This window comes from Quercus suber, unplaced genomic scaffold (genome assembly GCF_002906115.3).
Source record: "Quercus suber isolate HL8 unplaced genomic scaffold, Cork oak 2.0 scaffold_455, whole genome shotgun sequence".
Classification (NCBI taxonomy): domain Eukaryota; kingdom Viridiplantae; phylum Streptophyta; class Magnoliopsida; order Fagales; family Fagaceae; genus Quercus; species Quercus suber.
This window is the reverse complement of record NW_027069906.1, coordinates 447,849-472,347: the sequence shown is the minus strand read 5'-3', so window position 1 is coordinate 472,347 and position 24,499 is coordinate 447,849. Positions and strand designations below refer to the sequence as shown.

At 34.4% G+C, this 24,499-nt stretch overlaps 1 protein-coding gene across 1 annotated transcript in view; it reads right to left on the bottom strand.

Annotated features, from left to right (window-relative positions):
* Positions 1-22,474, bottom strand: part of LOC111989242 (alpha-dioxygenase PIOX) — a 30,508-nt gene extending 8,034 nt beyond the window's left edge. The window contains exons 1-4 of the mRNA XM_065762370.1: positions 22,299-22,474; positions 21,914-22,177; positions 19,882-20,031; positions 19,642-19,776 (exon numbers count right to left, since the gene is read on the bottom strand). Coding sequence (XP_065618442.1) covers positions 19,642-19,776; positions 19,882-20,031; positions 21,914-22,177; positions 22,299-22,421 — 672 coding nt within the window. The 5' untranslated portion in view covers positions 22,422-22,474. The remainder of the gene's footprint in view (positions 1-19,641; positions 19,777-19,881; positions 20,032-21,913; positions 22,178-22,298) is intronic.
* Between the last annotated feature and the right edge of the window lie 2,025 nt (positions 22,475-24,499).

The window sequence follows — 24,499 nt, the reverse complement described above, 5'->3', positions numbered from 1 at the left end:
TCTTTCAGGTCGGAGCGCAATTGCCTATGGTGGAGAAGGAACAATTAGTTGAAGTCCTTAGGAAAAACATTGATGTGTTTGCATGGAATGCTTATGAAGCACCAGGGGTGGATCTAGATTTCATTTGTCATCATCTGAATGTTAACCCCTCTGTTATTCCGAAAAAACAACCACCTTGGCGTCCATCCAAAGCACACGCCGAGGCAATCAAGGATGAGGTAACCAAGCTCAAACAGGCAGGGGCTATCAAGGAGGTATTTTACCCTCAATGGTTGGCTAACACAGTTGTAGTAAAAAAGAAAAATGGAAAATGGTGCGTGTGTGTAGATTTTACGGACCTTAATAAGGCCTGTCTAAAAGATCCTTTCCCTATGCCCCGTATAGATCAACTGGTGGACGCAACGGTCGGCCACCCTCGGATGAGTTTTCTGAACGCCTTCCAGGGCTATCATCAGATCCCACTGGAAATTACCACTACAAGGTAATGTCTTTTGGCCTGAAGAATGCAGGGTCTACTTACCAACGGATGATGACAAAGATGTTTGAGCCACAGTTAGGCAGAAGCATCGAAATCTATATTGATGATATGGTTGTGAAGAGCAAAGTTGTGACTGAGCATGTGGCAGACCTTACCAATACTTTTGAGATTTTAAGGAAACACAAGTTGAGGCTAAACGCATCCAAGTGTGCATTTGGAGTGGGCTCGGGAAAATTTTTGGGTTACATGGTGACTCACTGAGGAATTGAGGTAAACCCCGATCAAATCAAGGCCATAAGTAGCTTGCAAGCACCTCGGAATCCCAAGGAGGTCCAAAGGTTGACTGGGATGACCGCTGCTCTAAATAGATTCATTTCCAGGTCGGCAGATAGGTGCAGGCCTTTTTTCCTTTTACTCCACAAGTGGAAGGGATTCGAGTGGATAGAGGAGTGCGCTCGAGCATTTCAGCAGCTTAAGGAATATCTATCTCGGCCACCAATTATGTCTAGCCCCGAGGTGGACGAGGTCCTTTTTTCCTACCTCGTGATAGCCACTTATGCGATTAGTTTTGTTCTGATACTGGTAGATAATGGCATGCAACGGCCAGTCTATTACGTGAGCAAGTCGCTTCATGAGGCTGAGGTGCATTATCTACTATTGGAAAAGGCCATTTTGGCAGTGGTACATGCTACGAGGAAACTTCTCCATTATTTTCAAGCGCACACTGTGGTCGTCCTCACCCAATATCCGCTCAAGGCAGTACTTCAAAGTGCAAATTACACAAGTAGGATTGCCGAGTGGGGCATAATTTTGGGGGCTTTTGATATTAAATACATGCCTCACACCTCTGTAAAGGGCTAGATTCTCGCCGATCTGGTGGCAGAGTTTGTTGAAGGCCCTGAAGAAATAAAAACAAGTCCACCATACATGGATGAAAAATCGGTTGGCCTTATCTCCGTGCAGCATGCTTCGCCCTGGAAAGTGTATGTGGACGGAGTAGCAAACCAGCGGGGCTCAGGAGTGGAGCTAGTTCTGATGTCTCCTGAAAAGGTTGTTATCGAGAAGTCTTTAAGGTTGGGATTTTCAGCTACTAATAACGAAGCAGAGTATGAAGCTTTATTGAATGGGATGGCAATGGTCAGGAAATTAAGTGGAAAAGCAATGGAGATTTTCTCGGATTCGAGGCTGGTCGTGGGTCAAGTTAGAGGTGAGTTGAAGGCTCGGGACACCAAAATGCAGGAGTACTTGGGCCAGGTTAGACGTATGCAAGTAAATTTTGAATGTTTTGAAGTAACCCATGTTCCTAGGAGCGAAAATGCCCATGCAGACTCTTTGGCTACCCTTGCTACCTCCTCGGCGAAAGATTTACCCAGAGTGATAACGGTCGAAAATTTAAACACACCCACCCCAATAACGGGAGACTCGCTCCAAGTCAATCAAGTAAATTCGGCACGCAGTTGGATGGATCCTCTGTTGCTATTCCTTGAGAAGGATATACTACCCGAAGACAAGTCAGAAGCTGAAAAGATACGAAGGAAAGCTCCTCGGTTCTGGCTATCCGAGGACAAAAACCTATATAAACGCTCTTTCTCTGGGCCATATTTGCTTTGTGTACATCCCAAAGCATCAGAGGCGTTATTAGAAGAGCTACATGAAGGAATTTGTGGTAGTCACACTGGAGGGAGGTCTTTATCTCATCGAGTGATTATCCAAGGGTATTGGTGGCCAAGTATGCAAAAAGAAGCGCATAAATTTGTTAGGAAGTGTGACCAATGTCAAAGATTTGCACCGAATATCCATCAGTCAGGGGGAGTCCTTAATCCGCTTTCTAGTCCTTGGCCTTTTGCTCAGTGGGGCTTAGACATCGTGGGTCCTTTCCCTAAAGCGGTTGGAAATAATAAATATCTGTTAGTTGGCACGGACTATTTTACGAAGTGGGTCGAAACTGAGCCTTTGGCCAATATCAGAGACGTGGATGTCAAGAAATTTGTCTGGAAAAATATCATTACTTGATTCGGGATTCCTCAATCTCTCGTCTCAGATAATGGTCTTCAATTTGATAGCAAGACTTTCAGAAAGTATTGCTCCAATCTGGGGATAAAGAACAGATATTCCACTCCAGCCTATCTGCAGGGAAATGGGCAGGTCGAGGCTGTCAACAAGGTTATAGTTGGTGGGTTTAAAAAAAGATTAGATGATGCAAAGAGAAGATGGGTGGAAGAGTTGTCGCATGTCCTCTAGACATATTGAACGACACCTAGACGGTCGACAGGAGAAACCCCATTCTCAATGACTTGTGGGGCTGAGGTTGTGATTCCTCTCGAAGCAGGTTTTCCCACCCTAAGGACCAGTACTTTTACCTCGGATGGAAATGATGAACTGCTGAAGAAGAATCTAGACTTGATAGATGAGCGACGAGAGAATGCGATGGTTCAATTGGCCTACTACCAACACAAGCTGAAACAAGGCTATGATGCGAATGTCAGGTTGAGACCGTTAGTCCCAGGAGACCTGGTATTGAGAACAGTCTTGGGAACCACTAAAAATCCAGCCTGGAGAAAGTTGGGGCCCAACTGGGAAGGACCGTATCGTATCACTTCTGTAGCGGGGATAGGTGTTTATTACTTAAAAGATTTGGACGAAAAAACTGTACCCCATCCCTGGAATGTAAGTAACTTAAAGAGATATTACTATTAATAAGAGCAATTCTATTTTACTTCTACTTACAATTTTTCCTAATTCTCCAACTGATGCTTTTGAGTCTATTGAAGTATTAAACATAAACTAAGTTATGTCAGGTCCTCGGACCACAAACTTAGTGAAAATTAATACTTTATAACATCTATTGAAGTATTAAACAGAAACTAAGTTATGTCAGGTTCTCGAACCACAAACTTAGTGAAAATTAATACACTATAACATCTATTGAAGTATTAAACAGAAACTAAGTTATGTCAGGTCTTCGGACCACAAACTTAGTGAAAATTAATACACTATGACATCTATTGAAGTATTAAACAGAAACTAAGTTATGTCAGGTCCTCGGACCACAAACTTAGTGAAAATTAATACACTATAACATCTATTAAAATATTAAATAGAAACTAAGTTATGTTAGGTCCTCGGACCACAAACTTAGTGAAAATTAATACACTATGACAACTATTGAAGTATTAAACAGAAACTAAGTTATGTCAGGTCCTCGAACCACAGTCAGGTCCTCGGACCACAAACTTAGTGAAAATTAATACACTATGACATCTATTGAAGTATTAAACAGAAACTAAGTTATGTCAGGTCCTCGGACCAGAAACTTAATGAAAATTAATACACTATGACATCTATAGAGGTGTAAAGCAGAAGAGAAAGCGCAACAGATCGTCCAGACAGCAAACTTAGTAGAAGTCAGTGCTTCTTAGCTGGGATCCGTGCAATTAAAATAGTGTATCAAAGTAAATCGCATGAGCATCGCTTAAAGCATTTTAGGGTGCCCAGTATCTAGCTGGTTGAAGTATCTTTAGAACGTATTCTCAGGTTTGAACACTTTGTAATAAATTAGAAGTAAGCCTCAATAAGGTAGTGAAGCTTATGATTAAGGTCTACTCTGTTCTCTAACTAGTATACCTAATGATGAATCTTCCTTTATAGTATCAGGTTTGCTTCTCATGCAATCATATAAAAACAAAAAATATTCACACACAAAATTGCGTAAGTGACAAATAAAGCCATAGCATTCTTTATAAATGTAATAAAATAAATATATGCATCACACTCCAAATGTCTTTTAAAAATAAATAAACTGAAAAATAACTAGAATTTAGCTAGATCAACTATGGTTTTAACTTTATTTGGAGCTTGGATTGGGGAGCTTTGCCAGTTATTGGTGGAGGAACATGCTTTTCCTTCTCTGTTTGAACTCCTCCAGCAGGCAAAATGGTGGAAGCTAAGGCTTGTTCAAAGCTTTGAGAAGCTGCTCCATCTTTGGGCTTCTCACCTGCCTGGGCCGAGGATATGTCTTTGGTCACTTCAGGCACTTTGGGTTGCTCTTGCTGGTTGAGAGAGGGAAGATTCTGAATTTAGGTTTCTTTGACCGAATCAGCAACTGTGGAAGGCGCATCTTGTGGCTGAGAAGAGGGGCCTGAGGCTCGTATAACTGGGGGGAAATAAACGCTGTCTGGTCTCCTTAGCTCAGAAGAAGGGTCAACACCGGCTCGGTTGAGAGCTTCTGTCCAAGTCTGGGCACAATATACTCGACAGACAACTGGCGCCTCTGTTCTAAATTTCTCCTCCGTCTCAACTACACAGGTGTCGTACCCGTCCTGCTCAGCCTTTTCCTTTGCAGTCTCTACCTCGGCTTTTGCCTTCTCAGCCTGGCTTCTAAGCCTCTGGGCTTCCTCCAATTGTTTCTTTAAACTTGCTATCTGCTCCTGGGAGGTTGCCAGTTGGTCAGTAGCATCGCAAAGACACTTCCTCTGATCCTTGGCCTGCCTGTAAGCGCTATCCAGAGCCGAGTCGACACTCTTCCGAGCGTGCTCTTCCTCAGCCAGCTTCTTCTTTAGTTGTGCATTGCTTTGTTCAGAAATGGTAAGTGTTTACACAGCTGCGGCTCGCATCTTCCTCTCTTCATCCAGCTGTTGGCTGTAAGAATTAGTGATCTCTTCCATCTTGAAAGTGGCTTGGACGACCTAGAAGAAAGGGAGTTAAAGATGCAATGAATAAAGTCATGTGCAGAACATTCATAATTAAAGAGGCAGAGCAAGTAAGATGTCATACCATGCCTAAGTATCTCTTGGCGTTCAGGAAAACTTCATTCCTCCTTATACCTCTCAGCTCTGTCATATCTTCGGGAAGCAGAAGGGTTTCCTTAAGGGCTGAGGCGATGTGGCACCCAATTCCACCGTTGAAATTCCTAAGGGATGCATCCTCCCTTAGGGGCTCACCGCCGAGCATGGGTGCAGAAAGCCAGGCCTCGGGCTCCGAGGATGAGATGGATGTCTTTCCCGCTACTCGTTGAAACCCGTGGCTAACCTTTTGCTGCTTTGCAACTCGTTGAGCCTCATCTTCGAGAGTCGATCGGGACCTCCTGGCTTCCACCACTTCCTTGTCTTTGGAATCTCTCCTCCTCTTCAAATTAGTAGGCTCGATCGCTGGTGGTTGGTGTGGTTGATGAGAGGGAAGAAGAGATTTGGGAGGAGGGGGAAGCCTAGATTGAGTTGACTTCCCCGGTGCACCCTTACCAGGCTGGCCTTCAATCACGTCCAGCAAACTCCTCTGATTCTTCCTCTGGATGCCCATTTCTTTAGAAGTTACCTCGGGAGAAGGGGGTTGATTGAACAATTCAAATTCGTCCTCCAAGTCCAACAGTTGTACAAACCCCTCTGAATTTTCTTCTTCTTCCTCTTCTTCTTCTTCTTCTCCTTCTTCTTCCTCTCTTCCTTCCTGATGAACAAGGAGCGACGAAGAAGCCCTTACAGAGGGTGTGGCCACGTGTAACGGCTCGGTGAAAGGGGTCCCTTCAGGGATCGGAACGCCTTCAGGGACAATGAACCCTTCAAAGGCTACACTGATACGATGAAATCGAGGGTCCTTAGCTTTTATCACACACTTTGGGGCTTAAAATGCCAAGGAGATAGGCTTGTATCCGAGGATGATATGTGCAGCTCTAAGTTGGCCGTCAGATGGGTTCACATATACCTCAGACCGCAGGAGTCTATCCAAGTTTTTCCTATTAACTAGTCCGAACTGAGGCCTGGTAGCGCGCTTATCTGCAAGGTCATTAAAATAAAAAGAAAGTTTTATTAGGAACAAAAATAATTTGAACTGAAAAGCACAAACCAAATTATATAAGCTTATTGCCAAAGACCCCACCTGGTTTTCCTTCTCTAGTCGGGCAGGGTAAACCGTCATGCCACTCCCCAGAAAAGATTAAAAAGTCACCCTTTAAGCCCTTATTCGATGTGGGGAGACATTGAATTAACCTGACTTCAGGGTGCCTCGACTTAAAGTAGTAACCCTGACCTTTTAGATGATTAAGGTTATACAACCAGTTCACATCGTGAAGGGTCAAGCCTAGATTCATCTTCTCATTTAGGACTTCAATACTCCCTAATACCCTAAACATGTTAGGGGTGCACTGAGTAGGAGATAGCCTAAAAAATCTAAGGTAGTTTCTAGTGAGATTACCCATAGGAATGGTCATCCCTCCCTCCACAAAGACAATCATAGGGATGACCACTTCTCCGGTCTTCCTATCTTTCACCCATGTTTCTGGAAAAGCATATCTCATACCCACAGTTGGGGGAATCCCATACTTCGATCTAAATGCCTCTATTTTTTCCTCGGACTCAACTAAATGTTTAAACCTACCTATTCTCTAAAAGTTATGAAGAAAAGCTAATAAAAAAGGAATGATAACTAAAAAGGTTCCAGGAGACTTACAGGTTTAAAAAGGAGATCCTCGGACAGGGTTGTGGTATTTATGAACGCACGATGAGGCGAAAGAAAGTGACAGGTTCAGTGGATGTGCGTTGTGATAATATGATGGTTGTAATTGGAAAGAAGGGCGATTTAAAAAGCTATTTATAGTGGTGCAGAAATTGCGAGCGGGAAAAATCCCGCTCATAAATACCAAAAACCCTCCACCGTAGGATTAGCATCTTGTCGTTGAACGTGGGGGACAGAGAGGCCGCCATAATTTAATGAGGCACGCTTCTAAGGATAGAACCTACACGTGTACAGCGAAAGCAAGGGGAGGAACATAGTATATAACATGAAAAGGAACGACATTGTAGAGAAGGAGAGGCTTTTCCTATCATTTAGAGTTAGTTCTTTCACCCACTCTCTAAAAATTTATTGTTTGGGCTTGTTGGACCGTTTTTCCTTTTCATTTTAGGAGGCTTTTCCAACTTGAGTCCCTACAAGTTCAATACGAAGTGAATTATCTTAATAATTTAAATGAATAAATTTTGAAAATGAAAACAAAGGAGGGGAAAAAAAAACCTACCATTGTCATGTGTTGAATAACTTGGTGCATATCTCAAAATAAAAGAAATAACAGTGGTAGAACCATAGAAGCAGAATTTCATTTAGAATGGTCTTTTAAATCTCTCTTAATTTTATTTAAAAAAATTGCCTTAAATATATAAATTGTCTTACTAATAATTTTTATTAGTTTTTTTAAAAGCATATTAATGAGTTGTAATCAGTAGCGAAGCCATGTTGGGGCTGAAGGGGGCCTTGGGTCCCCCCAAATTTTTTGAAAAAAATAAAGTATATGATCCTATATATGAGTTCCAGAAAATTTAAAAACAAAATCAAAGTAAATAAGCTCTTTGGCCCCCCAATCTCCCTATTAAATTTGTTAAATATCCCTAAAAAGTATTATCTTTTCAAAAAATGTAGTAATTTTATAAGAAAATCTAAAACATACACATAATTTTAACAACTATATCACAAAAAAGAGGAGACAAAAAAGGAAAAAATTAACAAAAAGGAGACAAAAAAGGGTTTTAAATTTCCCTCTTCCTCAAACAAAAATAACTTCTCTGGCTTACTTCTGTTTTAATCATGGAAGAAGATTGTATTGCTGTCCACACTTCTTCTTGATCCTCAAAAAACTGCACCACTCTTGCTGTGCTTTTTCTTTCTTCTTCAATTCTTTGATTTAATTTGTTTTGTTTGGCTCATCTTTAGAGCTAAGTGGTAAAGGCTTTACTCTCCAATTTCAAGAGGAACAGTGTGTGATTAATGAACACACTATCCACTTCAAAAGCAAACATTATTTTAATTGATATTAGCAACCACTATCCTATCTACTCCCAAGGTATGTGACTCTTCTTTTATTCTTTATTCTTATTCTTTTATTAAATTATATATATATATATATATTATATTACCTAACATATAAATCGTTTATTGCTATTACCTTCATAAAAATAAGTAATATATTAATGTAATATCTTATTTGTTATTGGATTTTTTTTATGCTTTCATTGATTGTTATTCTAATTTTTAAATTTTTTTAACTTATTAGTCATTTATAATCTTAATTATTATATTTAATGGTTTATAATTCAATCTTAAAATCAAGGTTTATGGACAAGGTAAACTTTATTGAGTTATAAGTTATAACTTATAAAGTACTTAACATTAACCTTAAGCAATGCATTAAGGCGTCATTAATTGAACTCTATAACATATATTGAGAAAAAATATTAATCATTTTTTTTTTATCTGGTCCCTTAAATACAAATTCTTGGCTCCACCACTAGTTGTAATATACAATGAGACATGACATAAACCATGGGTAGAAATTTTTTTTTTTCTATAAAAAAAAGGATAAATTTGAACCTTTGACTAATTTAAAAAAAAAAAAAAAATTAAATACAGTGGATTTGAACTTTTGGTCTCAATCATCAACGTTAAAATAATTATCATTTTATTGTAATAAAATTAAGATATCAATTGGTTTTTGATTTAATTGGAATTTGAACTCAAGTTCTTAATTCCAATCAAGAAAAAAAAGTTCCTTATTCATATAGTCCAACAAAGAAATACTCTATCCTTTTGGTTTTTTAATACCTTATCCTTTTGATCAACTGGGAGAACATTTCTGCCAAACAAAGTTTCTACACTGCCTGCATTAGCATTGGAGGGATCGTTGTATTTTCCGTCTACTGTCCGATATGGATGATCCTTGGGGTCAAACTGAACACCAACTGAAGGTTCAACGTTATAAAAAAAAAAAAAAAAAAAAAAAAAAAAAAAAAAAAAAAAAAAACAAACAAACAAACTCGATTTAAGTTTGGAGGAAAATGCCAACGGTAAGAATTTTGCCCCCAAACCTGACCACATGCCTGACCCCTAAAGATCATAGGCTAATTTGGTTAAGGTAAATATTTTATGATTTTATAAAGCATAATTAGAATTTTTTAGAAGGATAATTCAAAAAGTGAAAAATAAAGCTGACGTCAAAAATTTGCTTACAAAACCAAATTTTGGATCAGATACCCAAAAAGCCCAAATGTACATTTTGGTTGGTATTAGAGTCATGTGACCCGAGGCCTGTCCTAGCTCTATAGATAGTGACATGACCCTTTGGTGGGAGCCAGTAAATTTCCCATCCTCAGGTCATAATGGCTTTCCATTTCTTTTCTTTTTACTATTAAATAGTACATCCCCACAAAAACAAAAACAAAAAATTTTTCTCTAACAATACAGTATTATTAATTTTTTTCCTACAAACATGTGGCTAATCCCAATCAGCTTATTTTAGTAAATAAATAAATAATATAATTTGAGAAATAAAATCCAAGGATTAGGAATGTAGTGGCCCTATATTTTTTTTTCTTAAAAGTGAAGGGGGGTTTTTTGCAAGTGAGTTTGAACACACTTTTGAGAATTTTAAACAAAAAGAAAAAGAAAAGAAAGAAAGAAAGAAAGAAGGGTATATAGGAACCTATCGAATCCAATGCTCACTTCTCACTCATCGTATTTGGAAAAAAAATTATATTATATTTCATTAAATGTTGTTTTTAGATTTTTATTAAGTCCGGTTAACATAACTAGAGTCTACATCCTCTACAACAGCTGATTGATGAGCTTGTACTTTTACAGGGCAATTTTGCCAAAAACTCAATTAAGGAGCTCCTACTTTCCTACATCGGATTTGTGCTCAACCTGCATCCGACCCGACTAGATCGGGTGGATGGAATCTCAACCCGCAGCCGACTAAGAGGATGATCGGATTGGGTGGTTTGGAACTTCAGCAGGACCTGGGTGGGTTGGTCGGGGTCGAAAATCTGGAAAACGACGAGAATCCGACATGAAAACGGAGAAAAACAGCCAAAATCCTTGAGGTATTGGATAAGAATCGATTTGAGAGCCTCACAAACAAAGTCAACAAGACTCTCTCTATTTATGTGTGCAGGTACTTATATATTATTCTTCTCTGTTTTGGTCCAAGAACTTAAAATTTAAAGTGATTTAGATTGCTAACACTTTTTCTGGTTTTTGGGTTAGAGATTTGGTGAACAATTTGGGTACAATTGCAAGGTCTGGGACCAAGGAATATATGAAGGCATTGCAGGCCGGAGCGGACGTAAGCATGATTGGTCAATTAGGTGTTGGGTTTAAGGGGTGGTAATTTACGCTTTCTTTTTAATGTAATTTACGCTATTTTTTTTAGGGGGTATTATGTAAACAAGTTTTTCCATGTAATTTACGCTACTTTTTTTTTTAATGTAATTTATGCTACTTTTTTTAAAAAGGTATTATAATATTTTTGAAGTATCATGATAATGGTTATCTAATTTAAACATCACATGAAGTGGTTGTTATCTAAGAAATTGTTGTAAAAAAATTTCTTTTGTAACATAAATTATATTTATCATTTGTATAATTCTATGTGAAATTCAATATACATTTTTTTTATTATAATTATTAATTTACTACTCCATAAAAAAATGTTACATACCTTTTCTCAGTTTTAAGGGTAGTTGATCTCTTTGAAATTTAAACTCTTTTTAACTTTTTTTTATGGATGTGCACTAAGTGGCTAACTATTATGATTAAAACACTATATTTTAAGATTAAATTTGATCATTTTTACCGTAAAATAAATATATTTGAAATTTAAACTCTTTTTCACTTTTGTTACGAATTAGTAGTAAGTAGCCAACTTTTAGGATTATAACAGTACATGTAGTTATCTACAAATGTGTATTGTTTTTAAACTTTGAATTTGAAAAAAATGGGTGGTCGGGTAGTGTTTTTTGGATAGAACTTGGGATTTAAAAAAAAATAAAAATTTAATTCGAAATTTTTAAACGTGTGGTTTTTCTTTTTTATAAACTTTTAAATAAGGATAGGGCACATCAATTCCTCACGTTAATCTTTTAAATTTCTCTAAAATTTCGAATTTTATTTTTATTTTTTAAATCAAAATGACTCAAAAGGGTTTGTCGATAGGGATAAGACTCGCTCTTGTAGATGTCGACCTCGGAAATAGCATTGTTTCGAAAGGGTTTGCCGCAAACCTTTCGTTTAAAGTAGTATATGACAAGCTCTTCGTTCGTGGGGTGGAACCTGAACCCAGGTGCCAACGCCGTGGGTGGTGGTGCTGGCAGCGACGGCGTTTCACGGCGCATAGTGTTTTGAGATATTTTCTTGGGGTTACTGGGGTTTGTTTGGAAGGAGGAGGAATATAGGTAGAGAAGATGAGGGTTGCCTTTTTAAAAACTTTTTTTTTTTTTTTAGTTTTGTCTGTTGTGTGTTTTATTAATTTTGTGGATCAGCTCCGTTTGGATTTGAATGTTTGCGTCTGCATCTAGACCTATCTCACGTTTTTGGCTTCTTTTTTTTAACCAGCGTATGTAGGCCAATAAACAATGCTAAACAGTAATAAACAAGAAAAAAAATATGTTTTTATTATTTTCAATTTTCAGTAAAATAAGCGGTATCCAAACGCAATAGGGTTGGTTTGGATTGGTGTCTGCGTTTCAGCCCCCTTTTATTTTACTTATCTAGCGCCTCTTGCACTGTTCATGGGACATGAATAGTACAAGAAGGCAAGTGAATACTAATTTTCTTGTGAATAGTAATTTACAAATATTTTTTTTTTATTGTTTTTAGTTTTCAGCAAAATAAGTTGTATCCAAACGCACACGTGGTTAAATTTGGAACTTAATTTGTAATTATAAAAAATACTACTTAAAATGGAAGAAAATGCATTAAATTCGAGGGTCATGAGGGTGGCCTTTTTAAAAACTTTTTTTTTTTTTTTAGTTTTGTCTGTTGTGTGTTTTATTAATTTTGTGGATATATTTGAGTCTTTTGGCTAAATATTGTAAAAAACGGAGGTTATTGTCGTTATAGGTACTGTTCAAAGTTATTTAGCAAAATGAGAAGAGAGACTGAATTTCGGCAACATCGTTGCCGAAATTGTAAGAAAAGTGTGAGAGAAAAGAAAGTTGAGTGATGTGATTACCGAAATTCATTCCACTAGCCAACCTCTACCCATGAAGTGCCCCAATACCCGAATGATTTACCAATTGTGGCAAACAAGTTGTCGAAATTGTAGGGAATTGAGGAGAGAGAAAATATGAATTGTGGCAACCAAGTTTTCAAAAATGGGTGAGAAAAAAAAATTGGTTGCCGAAATCTGGGGAGGAATTAAAAAAAATGCTATGTCCACAATATTTTTATAGCATTTTCACAACAAATCACATGTGATTAGCTGTTATTAGTTCAAATTTGAATTTAACATTGAGATTACTTTTTTGTGGTAATGGCATTGCCGAAATAGAGGGGAAACAAAATTGTGGGAATGAATTTGTGGCAATGGCATTGCCGAAATAGGAGGGAAAAAAAATTTTGTTGCAATTGGTTTGTGGCAATGGCATTGCCAAAATAGAGGAGGAAAAAAAAAAATTTGTAGCAGAATATTTTTTAAAAGGCAAAACACTGTTTACGAACACTGTTAATGTGATTTTGTGCTTTGACTAGTTCATAAACAGTGCCATGCATGGGACCAACCAAAAAACGCAAATGCAGCTTAAACACAAATGCTAGGCAAACGCACACTTTAGGTTTATTTTTATTTTATTTTTTTAATGTGGTAAATGTAGTAATATCAAATTATAATTAATGCAAATTATTATCGTTAACCAAAAAAAGAAAAAAAATACAAGAGCTTGTGAAGCTAGAATTTTACTTGTAGCTTAATTGGTTGAAATTTTCCTTCCTACAACTAATAAATAGTTGTAATTTTTTTTTTTTTAGGAGTGGTTCTCATGTTATGAATTTTTTTTTTTTTTTTTAATGAGAGTTTTGAAGTTATTTTTAAAATGACAAAATTTAGTTACAAAATTAGTTGTAACCTTAGACTATAACCTTGTTCAATATCTTTTTTTATTGGAAATGAATTTTGACAAATTCACCAAATAGCAAAGAGCAAAGATATTTGTGGGGGAAAAAAAAAACTCAGTTAATTTTGTACAAAATGCTACCAGCCAAGAATTTTGTCCAAAATAAAATGTTGGCGTTTCTGCTCAAAAACGCTAACATTTAGGGGCTGTTTGGTATATGTATTTAAACATATGTTTTTAATTTTTAAACAATATTGCACGCATTTTCACACATTTTTTCATTTATACGTATTTAAACACACATACCAAATGGACCCTTAAAAGTCCTTGACACACAAATAGCAAAGAGATTTTGTGAAAAAAAAAAAAAACAAACAAACAAACAAACAAACAAACTCGATTTAAGTTTGGTGGAAAATGCCAACGGTAAGAATTTTTCCCCCAAACTTGACCACATGCCTGACCCCTAAAGTTCATAGGCTAATTTGGTTAAGGTAAATATTTTATGATTTTATAAAGCATAATTAGAATTTTTTAGAAGGATAATTCAAAAAGTAAAAAATAAAGCTAACCTCAAAAATTTGCTTACAAACCCAATTTTGGATCAAATACCCAAAAAGCCCAAATGTACATTTTGGCTGGTATTAGAGTCATGTGACCCAAGGCTTGTCCTAGCTCTATAGATAGTGACATGACCCTTTGGTGGGAGCCAGTAAATTTCCCATCCTCAGGTCATAGTGGCTTTCCATTTCTTTTCTTTTTACTATTAAATAGTACATCCCCACAAAAACAAAAACAAAAAAATTTTCTCTAACAATACAGTATTATTAATTTTTTCCCTACAAACATGTGGCAAATCCCAATCAGCTTATTTTAGTAAATAAATAAATAATATAATTTGAGAAATAAAATCCAAGGATTAGGAATGTAGTGGCCCTATATTTTTTTTTTCTTAAAAGTGAAGGGGGGTTTTTGGCAAGTGAGTTTGAACACACTTTTGAGAATTTTAAACAAAAAGAAAAAGAAAAGAAAAGAAAGAAGGGTATATAGGAACCTATCGAATCCAATGCTCACTTCTCACTCACCGTATTTGGAAAAAAAAATATTATATTTCATTAAATGTGGTTTTTAGATTTTTATTAAGTCCGGTTAACATAACTAGAGTCTACATCCTCTACAAAAGCTGATTGACGAGCTTGTACTTTTACAGGGCAATTTTGCCAAAAACTCAATTAAGGAGCTCCTACTTTCCTACAACGGATTTGTGCTCAACCTGCATTCGACCCGACTAGATTGGGTGGACGGAATCTCAACCCGCAGCCGACTAAGAGGATGATCAGTTTGGGTGGGTTGGAACTTCAGCAGGACCCGGGTGGGTTGGTTGGGGTCGGAAATCTGGAAAACGGCGAGAATCCGGCATGGAAACGGAGAAAAACAGCCAAAATCCTTGAGGTATTGGATAAGAATCGATTTGAGAGCCTCACAAACAAAGTCAACAAGACTCTCTCTATTTATGTGTGCAGGTACTTATATATTATTCTTCTCTGTTTTGGTCCAAGAACTTAAAATTTAAAGTGATTTAGATTGCTAACACTTTTTCTGGTTTTTGGGTTAGAGATTTGGTGAACAATTTGGGTACAATTGCAAGGTCTAGGACCAAGGAATTTATGAAGGCATTGCAGGCCAGAGCGGATGTGAGCATGATTGGTCAATTAGGTGTTGGGTTTTAGGGGTGGTAATTTATGCTTTCTTTTTAATGTAATTTACGCTATTTTTTTTAGGGGGTATTATGTAAACAAGTTTTTCCATTTAATTTACTCTACTTTTTTTTTTTTAATGTAATTTACGCTACTTTTCTTTAAAAAGGTATTATAATATTTTTGATGTATCATGATAATGGTTATCCTATTTAAACATCACATGAAGTGGTTGTTATCTAAGAAATTGTTGTAAAAAAATTTCTTTTGTAACATAAATTATATTTATCATTTGTATAATTCTATGTGAAATTCAATATACATTTTCTTTTTTATAATTATTAATTTACTACTCCATAAAAAAATGTTACGTACCTTTTCTCAGTTTTAAGGGTAGTTGATCTCTTTGAAATTTAAACTCTTTTTAACTTTTTTATGGATGTGCACTAAGTGGCTAACTATTATGATTAAAACACTATATTTTAAGACTAAATTTGATCATTTATACCGTAAAATAAATATATTTGAAATTTAAACTCTTTTTCACTTTTGTTACGGATTAGTAGTAAGTAGCCAACTTTTAGGATTATAACAGTACATGTAGTTATCTACAAATGTGTATTGTTTTTAAACTTTGAATTTGAAAAAAATGGGTTGCCGGGTAGTGTTTTTTGGATAGAACGTGGGATTTAAAAAAAAAAAAATTTTAATTTGAAATTTTTAAACGTGTAGTTTTTCTTTTTTATAAACTTTTAAATAAGGATAGGGTCACATCAATTCCCCACGTTAATCTTTTAAATTTCTCTAAAATTTAGCATTTTATTTTATTTTTTAAAATCAAAATGACTCAAAAGGGTTTGCCAATAGGGATAAGGCTCGCTCTTGTAGATGTCGACCTTGGAAATAGCATTGTTTCGAAAGGGTTTGCCGCAAACCTTGCGTTTAAGGTAGTATATGACAAGCTCTTCGTCCGTGGGGTGGAACCTGAACCCAGGTGCCAACGCCGTGGGTGGCGGTGCTGGCAGCGACGGCGTTTCACTGCGCATAGTGTTTTGAGATATTTTCTTGGGGTTATCGGGGTTTGTTTGGAAGGAGGCGGAATATAGGTAGAGACGATGAGGGTTGCCTTTTTAAAAACTTTTTTTTTTTTTTTTTAGTTTTGTCTGTTGTGTGTTTTATTAATTTTGTGGATAAACTCCGTTTGGATTTGAATGTTTGCGTCCGCATATAGACCTATCTCACGTTTTTGGCTTCTTTTTTTTAACCAGTGTATTTAGGCCAATAAACAATGCTAAACAGTAATAAATTGGAAAAAAAATATTTTTTTTATTATTTTCAATTTTCAGTAAAATAAACGGTATCCAAACGCAATAGGGTTGGTTAGGATTGGCGTCTGCGTTTCAGCCCCCTTTTATTTTACTTATCTAGCACCTCTTGCACTATTCATGTCCTCCCATGAACAGTGCAAGAAGGCAAGTGAATAGTAATTTTCTTGTGAACAGTAATCTACAAATATTTTTTTTATTGTTTTTAGTTTTAAGCAAAATAAGTTGTATCCAAACGCACACATGGTTAAATTGGGAACTTAATTTGTAATTATAAAAAATACTGCTTAAAATGGAAGAAAACGCATTAAATTCGAGGGTTTTGAGGGTTGCCTTTTTAAAAACTTTTTCTTTTTTTTTAGTTTTGTCTGTTGTGTGTCTTATTAATTTTGTGGATATATTTGAGTCTTTTGGCTAAATATTGTAAAAAACGGAGTTTATTATTGTTATAAATACTGTTCAAAGTTATTTAGCAAAATGAGAAGAGAGACTGAATTTCGGCAATACCATTGCCGAAATTGTAAGAAAAGTATGAGAGAGAAGAAAGTTGAGTGATGTGATTACCGAAATTCATTCCACTGCCCAACCTCTGCCCATGAACTGCCCCAATGCCCGAATGATTTACCAATTGTGGCAACCAAGTTGTCGAAATTGTAGGGAATTGAGGAGAGAGAAAATATGAATTGTGGCAACCAAGTTGCCAAAAATGGGAGAGAAAAAAAAAGTGGTTGCCGAAATCTGGGGAGGAATTAAAAAAAATGCTACGTCCAAAATATTTTTACAGCATTTTCACAACAAATCACATGTAATTAGCTGTTATTAGTTCAAATTTGAATTTGACACTGATATTACTTTTTTGTGATAATGGCATTGCCGAAATAGAAGGGAAACAAAATTGTGGGAATGAATTTGTGGCAATGGCATTGCCGAAATAGGAGGGAAAATTTTTTTTTGTTGCAATTGGTTTGTGGCAATGGTATTGCCGAAATAGAGGAGGAAAAAAAAACATTGTAGCAAAATATTTTTTAAAAGGCAAAACACTGTTTACGAACACTGTGAATGTGTTTTTGTGCTTTGATTAGTTCATAAACAGTGCCATGCATGGGACCAACCAAAAAACGCAAATGCAGCTTAAACGCAAATGCTAGGCAAACGCACACTTTAGGTTTATTTTTATTTTATTTTTTTAATATGGTAAGTGTAGTAATATCAAATTATAATTAATGCAAATTATTATCGTTAACCAAAAAAAGAAAAAAAATACAAGAGCTTGTGAAGCTAGAATTTTACTTGTAGCTTAATTGGTTGAAATTTTCCTTCCTCCAACTAGTAAATAGTTGTATTTTTTTTTTTTTTTTTTTAGTTTTAAGGAGAGGTTCTCATGTTATGATTTTTTTTTTTTAATGAGAGTTGTGAAGTTATTTTTAAAATGACAAAATTTAGTTACAAAATTAGTTGTAACCTTAGACTATAACCTTGTTCAATATCTTTTTTTATTGGAAATGAATTTTGACAAATTCACCAAATAGCAAAGAGCAAAGATATTTGTGGGGGAAAAAAAACTCAGTTAATTTTGTACAAAATGCTACCAGCCAAGAATTTTGTCCAAAATAAAATGTTGGCGTTTTTGGTCAAAAACGCTAACATTTAGAGGCTGTTTGGTACATGTATTTAAACACATGTTTTTAATTTTTAAACAATATTGCACGCATTTTCACACATATTTTCACTTATACGTATTTCCAAAAAAACTAAAAATTATTATTTAAACACACGTACCAAATGGACCCTTAAAAGTCCTTGACACACAAATAGCAAAGAGATTTTGTGAAAAAAAAAAAACAAACAAACAAACAAACAAACTTGATTTAAGTTTGGAGGAAAATGCCAATGGTAAGTGTAATACCCCAATTTTGATTTTATGATTATCACTGTACCTTGTCAATTTTAATATAGAGTTGAGGTATTGTATGTGTGTGCATAGTAAGATGGGAGTAGACAATTTTGTGGTGCTACAAATAGGTGAGAAAATTAAAGTTTTAGTGCATACAATTTAGTGAGGCAATTAAAATAAATAAAAAGAAAAGAGAAAGATATTCTATGGGCCTCTTGGAGACTAAAGAGATAAGCCTAAGTGGATTTAAACTCCAGCCCACTACCCCACAAGGCCCACATTTCTGATGTGTTAAAATATAAGTTTTTTTTTTTTTCGACCCAGAATTTTCTACAATTCACCATTGGTTTGATAGTTTAAGCGTCAGTTCTATATGGTTTTGAAATTTTGATAACTATGCTAGCAACAACTAAACTTAAGTTTTTGCTTTGTGTTTACTAATAAAAAAATATCAAACGCAATAGAAAAGATTGTGTTTCTATGAGGTCTAGGAGAGATGGTGATAGGTCATCTTACTCTTAGTTTTAAAAGAGTGAAGTAGAGATACTACAAATTTTACTACATAAAATTTGCAAATTGATGTTTGAATTCATTTATTAGGATATTGAAATCCATCAATCACATTTATTGCCGCATAAGTTTGTAAACATTTTGTAGGAAAGCTTGTAGTAACTTTAGCACTTTCTATTTTAAAAAAGTTAATACTCGAATTTGAACTTGAGGTTTTATTTAGTTGGGAGGATCAAAAAGTGGGAGAATATAAATATTTTTATTTTCTATCATGTCTATTGGTATAAAGGATAGAAAGGTTGAAGGATAAAAATCAAATTATTATCATTATTTTTTTTTTTGGTAAATAAATCAAATTACTATAGTTTGAAACAATTGGAAAATAAGGGTAATTTTTTAATTTCATATTCATAGACATTTTCTATATTATTTTCTCTCCAATTGGGAAGGAAAAAATGGTGAGTTCGGGTGAACTGCCCCCCACCTACCCAAATTTTCTTCCCTCTCTATTTTCACACCTACCAACCACACCATAAGACTCCTCATTTAGGTAGGGGACATTTTCCACCATACCAAGGCTTAGCCTCTTGTGGGTTTATAGATAATAGTGTAAAAATTAATTAATCTACCACTTTCCTCTCCTCTCTTGTCTCTTCTCACTAATCACAAATATTTCGATAGTACTTTGAAGTTGACCATTGTGCACCTTTGACTACTATGCACTTTTGACTTAATAGTCGTTTCACAAGTACAAAATTCTTGTGAAATCAGTGGGGGACAAGAGTCAAAATTCAAATCAACTAATTTAATTTAGGCCTTTTTGTTTAAAATTTGGTACACCCTAAGTTAAAAAAAGTAAACTAGTTTCTTACCACCATGGTGTACGAATGTTTAGTGCACCAGTCTGGATCTCATAAAAGCCCGTTGGAACCTCCTTTGTCTTGTAGAACTTGAAAGACTTAAGGGGACACTGGTTTGCAACTTCTTTAGGTGCAGTCAACTCAATCTATGATGGTTTTACCCAATAGATTAAACATTCACACATTTAAGCATTGTCAATTTTTCCAAAAAGTAAAGAAATTGTTATAATTGTGTTGTAAATACAGCAGACCTGCTTGGTATCCTCCAAGTGATCTATCCAATCATGTATCATAAATTGAATCCAAGAGGCTGCTATCATGTTGAATTGTTTTCCAGTGTCTTTGAATTTTCTTCGAGCAAGAAGTTTGGTGGCCACCACCACAGGATCTGGTTTCAATAGCTGCACATATTGCAACTAAATTGTTATCGGAATCAAAACATAAATAAAATCGCAGAATAAAATATGCTAATCACTTTGCCTAAGAAATGCATTCTGAAAATGGAGTTATAAATTTTGTACCGGTTGCAAATGTAGTTATGAAAATAATTTAAAATTGTATTGAGCTTAATTATTATTATTATAAAAAATAAAAAAAAAAAATTAAAAAAGTGGGGGAAATGGGTTCCTGATCCACCCAAGTGTTAGAAACCATTTTTTTTAACATTTTACAGTAGGGCATTTTACATAAGTTATACTCTTAGATGTTTATTTTTATCTAATATATATATTTATATGGAAACAAAGCTTTTTCAAGTTTCAAGTTTCAACTAATGAAAAAAGCAAAAAGTGTTGATCCAGAGCCGGGGTCTAAAACCCCACTTGTCCCAAAATTTACAAAGGTATCTAAGGCCCTATTAAATAAATAAGAGGCCTTAAAAAATGTAAAAAATAAATAAATAAATAAAAGCTGCCAAAATTTTAGAATAATAATTATTTTTAAGAAAAACTATGAGTGGGTTTTACATTCTTTCCCCATCTCTAAAAATGTCCAAAATATATATTAAATTATTTTACAAAAAATGTTATGACTATGCTAAATAATTATTAATAATTAATTTAACAACTTGTAAAAGATATGTTAATAAAACTTAAACACAAAAATTTAATTAGCAATTTTTCATATAAAATAATAATAATAATATAGAAAGTTAAATAAATTATATTTAATTAATATTTAAATATTTTTTAAAAAATACACTGAAGTTTTTTTGTCTTAAGTCTTAAAATGTATTGAGTTGGTTCTATACTGATTATTGAGACCATTTTGTATTTTTAAGCCTATTATACTCTAACGTATAATTTAATTTATTTAAGAAAAAAATTGATTTAAAACTTTTAAAAATTTTAATTTAAATTATATTATAATTTCACATGATTTAATGAAAAAACTATATTTTAATATAAATTATATAAAACTGATTTGATGATTTTTTTTTAATATGAAAATTTAGGTTATGCTAATTAAGTTGTGAATTTTCACTTCTTTTATTTATCGAATTATTTTTTATTACCTAGAATCTATACAACTCTTCTTTCATGCTTATTATTTTGGGATTTGAAAGAAAGGTCAGCTCATGATTTATATTGTATTTTTAAAATAAATTAAGGTGCTTATTTTGTACTTCTTCCTTAGTTTTCTCATGTTATAATCCTTTTCCTACGGAGTCTCCTTTCTTCTAGCTCGGGCCGCTCGGCCCACAAATAAAAAAAATGAAGGATTATTTTATTAATAATATACATACGCACATTAATTAATAATGATATATTCAAAAATATTAGGAATGAAGAAATCATGCAATCAAAATATGGACAATAAAAAGTAGAAATTTTGTATGCCAATTAAATTTCTGGTTTTTTTTTTTTTTTTGGTCATTTAAACAATTACTTTTTTTAAGAGTTAATTTTAGTTTCAATTTTTTAATCTTGGGCTCTTGCACTAAATCTTAGCTCAGCCATTGACGAGCACTAGGCCAGTAGCAGTACATGTACGTATGTAGAACCAAACTTTTTATTATATCTATCATAATTAGATTAGATTTAAAACCAAAAAAGAATAATTAGATTACATTTTTTTATAGGCTTAGCTTATAATATATTAGATTTTTAGAAAGTTTTAACTTAGAGTGTCCGCTTTTAATAATAACTCTTTAAACTTTACTAATTGAGATAATTGAAACATTATATAATATATTAGATTAGAAATGATATGATACATGAAATTATATCCCATATTCAGCACAAAAAAAAAAAAGAAATTATATCCCAAGAGAGAAATATATACCTTATCCTTTTGATCAACGGGCAGAACATTTCTGCCGAAGAAAGATCCTTCACTGCCTGCACCTTCATTGAAGGGATCGTTAAATTCTCCATCAGCTGTCCTGAATGGATGATCCACGGGGTTAAACCGAACGCCGACCCGAGATGTACCGACGTTGAACAAGTTGTACTCATTGTGAAGGTGCCGGCGAATAGCCAGATACAAGATACCAAAGATCACTGGTAACCGAGGCCATATGCCCGACTTGTCAATGGAGTGCACAATCTGCATGCATGAAAATATGAATGATAACAAGAAAAGTTCACTAAATTAAGGTGTGCTTGAAACAATAACATGGCAGTAGAGATAAGTCATAATAAGCTTGACAAGGAGCATGGGATTTTACAAGGAAGAGGGAAGCATCTGTGAAAGTCATCTTAGCAACAGCTTCATGGAAGTCTTTGTGGATGAATTGATGGAAAGGTGCAGATAGGAGAGCCTTAAGTGACGCCATTATTACAGACAACATATAGTCTATCTTTCCCTGTTACTCGTTTATTATTAATCAGAACTTGGGCATCTATATATCATGGAGAGCAACTCTAAAAGAGAAAGAAAGGGCCACATGACATGCCATAGAGTTTGCCTTAAGATATGAGCAGAAAACCAAGAATAATGGGAACATTCGTGCATGTGAAGTGACACCATAAGTGACAGCCTATTCTAAATATAAAAACCGTTTGTTTGAATTATTCCTTCAAGGTTCAAGGTCCAAATTCCAAAGGTACATTGAATTTCAAGATATCCCTGAAAGTAGCGTTACAATCAAACGTTGTAATGAAGTCCTTCTATTTGTTTGCTTAATCAAAACTTATGGTGTATCATCTTGATTTTTTGCGGTAATTGATGTAACTAATAGAAGAATAGTGTTTATTTGAAGAGAAATGATATGTCTACAAAATTTTTACAACAAATTCTAAATGGCAGGTTATTACTGATTGTTATTGTTAGGGCAAAAAAATAATCTTAATGTTAGTTTCAAATTTGAACCAATAACAACTAACCACCAATGATTTGTTATAAAAATGTTGTAAAATTATTGTAAACGTAGCATCTCTCTTATTTGAAAGTCACGATTTATAATACTTTTAGAAATGTGAGTAATTTTAAAAATAGTTTGTATGTAAGTTGTAACAATTTTAATCCTTTAACAAAAGTCAGCGTAAATATTTGCAGAGTCACTTCATGGAAAAGTCATGATGTAGCAATTTCTTTATTTTCTTTTTTTTATAAAACTTATTCATGTGAAATTTTATTAATTTTTAATATAAATAAACTTGAAAAAAAAAAAAAAAAAAAANATATATATATATATATATTTTTTTTTTTTGGGGGTGAGGAAGCGATGTCTTGATAGTTGATTGTGTGTTATTACTGAATTTTTTGTTTGAGTCTATATTGTCCTTGTATAGCTTATTAGGAATACTAATTGAATTTGCACAAAGAAAGGAAAATGATTCCGCTGTACGTTGTTGTGTTAATTGGTTATTATTCCTAACATTTTCCTTATTTAACCAAACAACTATTTTTATAGATACCATCATCCGACTGATAAAATGGCCTAATAAAATTGTTTTATATGTTTTGGGGTCCTTAGATTGTAAGAACATGGATTCTGACATAATAATAAATAAATAATCCATTGGATTAATATTCCTATTGATACACTTTAAAGTTTGGGTCCAGTTAGTATGCCTTAAGGGCATATATTTTTAGGAAATTTTTTATGTAAAATTTTAAGAAACTTTTTTTGGAAAATTAGAAAAGCTATCAAATCAGTTAGTTACTTTTTTCATTTTTCTATAAAAAGTTCTCAAATATTTTACTAACATGTGCCCTTAGATCATGCGTTAGTAAAACCCTTAAAAGTTTATGTGAATGTAGTAGTGCTTTGGCATGTGGGATTTGCTGCACGGATCAATTGAGATATCATTAATAAATTGATGCCTGTAATTTACAACATATAGTTTGGCGGTAGACAATAGATGTTGAAAGCTTGAGAAATGGAGTCCTTGGACTCTGAGAGATAGACCATTTGATAAATTGATAAATAACTTACGTAACCCCTAATTAGGCCCTTACTAGCTTGTTAGGTTTTAAAAGTTTAAAACAATTAGCAAACCGTGAGTACAAAATTGTCTAGATATAGATTCCTAAGTCTATAGGCATGATTGGACAATACTTAAGGTGTTGCAAGTCAGAATACAAGAGTAAGGAAGCTACATGTTTAGGAAATTCGAAGCATGTTAGGTTCGACTGATCAAGACTATGGTTCGACCGATCAAAACACAAATTTACATAATTTAATTAAAGCCCAACCGCTAAGCTCATTAAGTGATTAGGGTTTCAGATTTAATTTACATAGTATTTAAAGGAAACCCTAAGGAAAAAAAAAAGAGTAGAGTGCTTCTTGTGCCTCCCATTGTAGATCTAGGGTTTTTGTACTCAAACCTCTCTTAAATTTTCTACCAGTGTTATTCTTTGAAGAAACTCAAGATCCGGTGTTGTAGAAATTGCCATAATTAAATCAACTACAGTTGATGATCT